At 36.1% G+C, this 6,565-nt stretch overlaps 1 protein-coding gene across 1 annotated transcript in view; it reads left to right on the plus strand.

Annotated features, from left to right (window-relative positions):
• NBAS (neuroblastoma amplified sequence) overlaps positions 1 to 6,565 on the plus strand; it is a 209,704-nt gene that overhangs the window by 71,527 nt on the left and 131,612 nt on the right. Inside the window, exon 31 of the mRNA XM_009332472.1 lies at positions 2,467 to 2,580. Within this exon, the coding sequence (XP_009330747.1) occupies positions 2,467 to 2,580 (114 nt within the window). The remainder of the gene's footprint in view (positions 1 to 2,466; positions 2,581 to 6,565) is intronic.

The following is a 6,565-nucleotide window of genomic DNA, read 5'->3' on the forward strand; positions in this document are numbered from 1 at the left end:
GGCTGCAGGGGAATCTCTGCTCTGGCGCCTGGAACACCTCCTCCCCCTCCTTCTTCACTGACCTTGGTGTATGCAGGGTTGTTTCTCTCACATATTCTCACTCCTTTCTCTTCTGATTGCAATTGCTGTTGCACAGCAACTTTTTCCCCTTAAATACGTTATCCCAGAGGCGCTACCACCGTCGCTGAGGGGCTCGGCCTTGGCCAGCAGCAGGTCCGTCTTGGAGCCAGCTGGCATTGGCTCTATCGGACATGGGGGAAGCTTCTAGCAGCTTCTCATAGAAGCCACCCCTGTAGCCCTCCCGCTACCAAAACCTTGCCATGCAAACTGGATACACTTCATTAACAGAAAAAACACTTTTCTAAGTGAAAGAAATACAAGAGAGCTCATCTGTGAAGGCTTTCAGTGAAGCTTGAATGTATGGCATGTGGGCAACTATGTGAAACTGCATGAACATTGGTATTGAAAGCACTCCAAAAGAACTGCCTGAGAAGAACACTGAGGACCAATGAAATGTGCTGATGGTAGTGTTTTACTTTTGGCATTGTGCAGAGAAATACCGGGGTTTATGGAGAGCAGTTGTGGGTCTATGGAAAACAAAGTGGTTGTTCTTAGTGGCTGTTGTTACTTTCGTGTTCTTTTTTTGTTCTCTCTTTTTTCTGAGTATTCCTTCAAAGTGAGCTGATGGTCTATATGTTATATTCAGGAACCTTACCATTTCTGGACCGAGAATATGTTTGGTTTCTAGATCTTGTAATATTGCACTGTTGACTTCTAGAGCAGAACTATTTCGTAGTCAGTTTGTTCAGCCTGTAGAGTAATACATGTGTATTTTCTTCATCTTCTTTGGTGTGGACATGAAGGTATCATTTAAACAAAGTGGCAACATAATATTGCATTAACAGTATGTGTAATACAACTGATCTAGACTAATTAGAATATGTGAAATCATGCCTGTAATTTCATTAATGATCCTGACATCCTTTCTTTAGTATCTTTCATGTAAATCAAATTAATCTAATAAGATTAAAATTATGTTTTAAAGTTTTAATGAAAGCTTTTAAACGGTCAGTTACTTTGATAGACTGTCATTAAAATAGCATTAAGAATCAGTTATTCCCACAGTAAGAATTAGCAATAGACTTTTATTTGCACTTTTATGTTTAGTTTTTTGTAGAGCTTCCCCCCCACTTGTATTTTTGGCAAACTCAGCAGTTGAGGTTGTGAACTGCTGTTATGATGTATACTAATAAAATCTGGTTTGGAGACTCCTTGTTGACATAAAAGGTGAAGAAAAGTCCATCTAATGAAAATGTTTGACCCATGGTATTATTTCAGATTACTTTAAGTTATGTTAGATAATTTCAAAAAATCTTGCTTATACGATCAGTGAATGAAAACACTTTACTGCTATATGCTGCTATAAAACACTATACTAATATATGTATGTGGCAGAATATTAAAAATGAAACTAAGTGTAACCTTTTCCTGCTCCTCCATTCTTAATTCACTTTAGTCTAATTTGATTTCCAGAACTTATTAATAGAGTTTTCATTATGCGAGTGCTTCTTTGCTCTTATTGAGAGCCCTAACATCATATGTTTTAAGCCCAATATGCTAATGCAGAGTTTATTCCCCATGCAGACATTCATGTCTTACTGAGTGTTAAGTGGAAGGTCTGCATGCTGTTCCTCTGTGTTCTGAGAACTTGCATGGCATGAAAACATTACTTTTTAAAGCAGCAGACTGAAGTTAGCCACCCACTAACTAGCTAAAAAAAGCACTGAAATCGGTTCATGATATTAAATTATATAATTAAGGTAACTGTTTAATTCTTGGTAAAATCTTTTTTGAAAAACAGTACTAATTATAAGCTTCTCGGGATATGATTAACACAACCTGGTGATTTGCAGGCTATCCCTTTAATTGCTCCAAAAATATTTATGTAAATTAAAACAGCCTGAAGATTTTGCCTATGATAGTTCTTTCAGTCTGTGTGATGTATCCTGTCCACCCTAAAATAAAATATAGTGTGAAATATTAGTTATTTAAAACATTTTGAATGAAAGTTAATGTCTGTTTTAGCAGTCTTTCTAAGAATGTTGCAAAAACAATATTCTAAAAAAAAATTGTATAAAGGTATATGGTTAGTCATATAAATTTAAAAACATTGAGTCTGAAAACCTGAAACATAAATAAGTTTTCATTCAGGTCAGTCTCCCTCTTCTTCCTCCCTTCCCAGCCTGACTTGCTAGTGATTGGGGCTGGATATATTGTAGTGTTATTTTAACTTTCTGTTTATAGGTATAATTGAGGATCTGCATGCAGGTACGTTTGGGCTGGTTTTCAGATTGTGTTTGCAGTCTTACACTCCGTAGCACTCTTTCTGCGTCTACATTGTTTAACCAGAAATACAGCAGTAGGGTTCATTTGTACAGTCTCTAACACCAGTTCTTCTTTCAACAGTGCGTTTATGTTCTGATCGACTTAGTCTCATCAAGGACTGTCTTGCTCAGTTGTCAACGAACTATAAGCAGTCTGCTAAGCTCCTGGGACTTGCAAATTTGCTAAGGGTTGCAGGTAAGCCGTGGTAATAAGAAACTGAATTGCAACACAGCATGCATTTGTGTTATGCTTTAGGACATTTGAGTTGATCATTAGAATGTGTGTTCAAGGATATCACTTGAAAAGTCATCTGGAAGAGCAGTCATTGGGGAGGAATGAAATATTTTACATGAATGAAATAGCAGCTGATATTGTCAGCTGCTCTGACATTCATACCTAAATAAAAAATATCATACCTAAAATAAAACTAGGCTTGTTTAATCTGGATTTTGGGTTAAAGCTCATTTCAGATTGGAGGAGTTGCGGCTGAGAATGTTTTATTTTACAGTTAATTGGTAGTACTAAAATTCCAGTAAATCTTACTGTCTCTGTCAAATAAGGTAGTTTGATTTAATAATAGTCCCATTTAAGTTAGAGGGGGAAAAAAGTCATCTGTAATGCATAAACTTCAGCTGTTAGACTTTTGTCTATGCTTCATGTGCTTCCTTTGTGTGCTAAGAAAAATGTGTTAGCTTGAGTATTCATTGAGCCGAACATCTTCAAGGATTGAATCCTAAGGATATTAGATTTTTTTTTTTTTTTGAGATAGCCTACCTAAAAGTATCTGGCAGACCTTTTGATTTTTGAAAAATACTTCATCAATGCAACTGCAAATACAATACTACTGTATTTTTATGATGTAGAAATAGAATATAGAAATATAAAATAGAAATGCATATTTCATGCAGCGTGGTATAAAAATTCAGTGCATTCCAGCTTTGTCACTGATGCATGCTTGGCTAGTTCCTTTCTCTCTATTTGTTAAATAATTTAAGAATTTTTTTCTTATGTCTTCAGGAAGCTTAGTACTGGCAATTTTTGTGTAGTATTTTATATAGGGAGGGACATATTCAAGGGGGTTGGGTGAGGTTACGAACAGAGGTACAGAAGTTAGGTTGTTGATCTCCTGAGATCCCTAGGTCCTAAAGAAAAGAATCATTGGAAATGTCATCATGACTCTGGTACGCTCAGTGCTCCTGTTATGTAGCGCTGCTACCTGAAAGATGGCAGAGGGGAGGGGATGGTACCATGCGAGGTAGCTGGATCCAATCTACTTATTTGTTCATTTTACATGTAATCTCCCGTTGTCTAGAAAAACTAGAATGACAGTCATAACTTCTCTTTTTTTCTTCGCTTGCAAGACTTTTGGAAAAAAAAAAAATTCCATATTGGTTCATAAGAAAAAAAAACTTTCCCTCTCCTCTCCGCTTCTTCCCACATCAAGTTAAAATCTGTCAATTTTTCTTCTTAATATTCTGGGTTCTCTAGGCTAATGCTGCTGATTTTTGTTTTACCTTTTTTGAATCTAAATGATTCTCTTTGTATGAGAGAAGGAAAAGCAAAATCCACAGTGATTCTATGAAGCTTAAAAACGCAAAGTATTTTGTCCAGTAGTGTTACCCTAGTGCCTTAGTTGTAGGTCAGCATCTACAGTGCCCTGGTATGCCTTTGAACAGGGTACAAACTTGTGGCTCCCATCTCCAGAGACTGAAAGATGAGAGGCAATGTATGTTAGGTAGAGAACTTTAGGGAATTCCTGTAGAGCTCATTGATATGGTAATGTCTGTGCGCTAGTGTTATAATCACAGTGGCACTTACTGAGATACTACTGAAAAGAGAGATTTAAAAGAGATATTTAAAACTGGATGATGAAATGGCCTCCTGATTTTCTGTACCATGCGGTTATTGGGCTGGAGAAAACCAGAAGATGAATGTGCGAGGTGGTTAATTTTTAAGCAGGTGAATGATTTAAAAACTACTACTTACGCTACAAATTACATATTTATTCTAAGAGTGTTGGGTGCTCTGACTTTGATGGTTAACCTCAGGAATAACGCTAATGGTTGTTCCTGTGGTAAGTATGGCATTTTAGTAGTAAAAGTATATTTCAAGAGTGAATCTTGGTAAGGAATACTCTTGCTTTTCTTGTCTCTTATGCTAAATAAACAAATAACTCAGTGACTTTCAAAGTTATCTTTTGGTTATAGATTAACATTTATTTGAAAGGAAAAACAGCAAGAAAACATTTCCAATAGTGACTTTCTGTGGTGGTGGATGTCGTGGTGGGTGGGTTTTTTTTGTTTTGTTTTTTAAATAGTAGTTTTAAGCTTTTGTGATTAAAAACCATTTCACTGTCACTGAGGGAAGACTGGTCATATTACTTACATAGAAATACTGTTTTCTGTACAGGATATTCATTTATAAGCAAGGTATGGATTCAGTATGAGAATGCCGTAGTTGTAAATTTTACCTAAACTTATTTGTTGTAGGAGATGGGCTATGGAAAACAGGTTTCTTTAATTTTAAGAAACACAGTATTTCTTTAATCTTTTTCAGTTTTTCTGAACTTAAAAGCTATAAACAGCATACCTCTATTACTGCAGATCTTTTTGTGCCTGACATTCCATCTCATTGATGACTATTCAGAAGAGTATCCAAAAGCATATAAATGAAATATGATTGTCATCGCTATTTTAAGTCATGCATGCAAATGCAATATTTTTTCCAACAGATTAAAGAGAGTCTGTGGAGCTTCACTCTTTAGTCCTCAATTACTGCTGTATGTACTTCCAGTGAGTGCTGTAGGAGGTAAACTTACACTGAATTTAAAGCTGCATATGATTTTAACAGCTAGGTTAATAGTACCTTTAAAAACAGATTTGAAGTGGAATGCTGGCTTAGCCTTAGTCATAGTCTGTGAAAAGAGTCTTGTAAAATTTAATAGTAGGTAAAAAAAAAAATATTTAAAGCAAGTTATGTAGAAATGGTATTTCTGTATCTATTGACTCGTTATTTAAGTTACTGAGTTACAATTAATTACTAATATGATGAAGAGTTATTTTAGGACTTCGTAATCATAAGAATGATAACAAATGCTAATATTATTCCACAAATTAATTAGTAGCCAAAAGGGCAGCTCATGCATACAGACTTTTAAGATTCGTGAATGAGTATATTTTATTTTAAAATGAATATGAGAAAAGGAAAACCTTCCTTGCAGTTTTAGCACAGATAATCTTTGCTAGCAGGTTTAAAACTACTGGGAAAGTGTAACTTGATTTATAACAGCTTATGATGAAAGGGAATGGTTTTATGGAGGTATATTGGGATGAGTCTGGATATTGAAAAGGAATCTAGGGATTGAACTTTATGGACTTGCTTAATGAAGAATTAGATAAAGTGCTGCTGGAAGAAAGAATTGTTTTTCGTCCCTAATTGGTTTTCACTACTTATACAATTATCCTGATTTATGAGCCACCTTTGCTGTGAAAGAAGTTCTAATTTTGTCTTGTGGAACATGCTTACCAGTATTGGTTATGCATGCACAAATTTGCAGTCCTTCCATTGCTGATCCACTGTGTGTATCTGAGGAGAGTGCTTTCTTGTGCTTTATCTGTTAACTGGAGGAATTTGTTTGAGCGTTTCCCCCTCTTTCCTCCCCCTGCACCCCACATGATTACCGATTGTGAAAGACCTGCTTGCTACATCTATCCATACCTATATAAATTTTATACATATGTGTATAGAGTATATAGTATATGCTATGTTATTCTATATATAATATATAGCCTATCAAATACTATAAGCATATATATTTTAATTTCAATTCTAAAAGACTGCATGGGGGGCATCCAGTACACCTGGAACCGACTGCCCCGGGGGTGGAAACACAGCCCCACCATTTGCCATGGACTGATCCAGACTGCACTGGAACAGGGTGGAGCTCCAGAACACCTGCAATACATTGATGACATCATCGTGTGGGGCAACACAGCAGAAGAGGTTTTTGAGAAAGGGAAGGAAATAGTCCAAATCCTGCTGAAAGCCGGTTTTGCCATAAAACAAAGTAAGGTCAAGGGATCTGGACAGGAGATCCAATTTTTAGGAATAAAATGGCAAGATGGACGTCATCAGATCCCAATGGATGTGATCAATAAAATAACAGCCATGTCTCCACCAA

Source organism: Pygoscelis adeliae, unplaced genomic scaffold, assembly GCF_000699105.1.
Source record: "Pygoscelis adeliae isolate BGI_AS28 unplaced genomic scaffold, ASM69910v1 Scaffold168, whole genome shotgun sequence".
Taxonomy (NCBI): Eukaryota; Metazoa; Chordata; class Aves; order Sphenisciformes; family Spheniscidae; genus Pygoscelis; species Pygoscelis adeliae.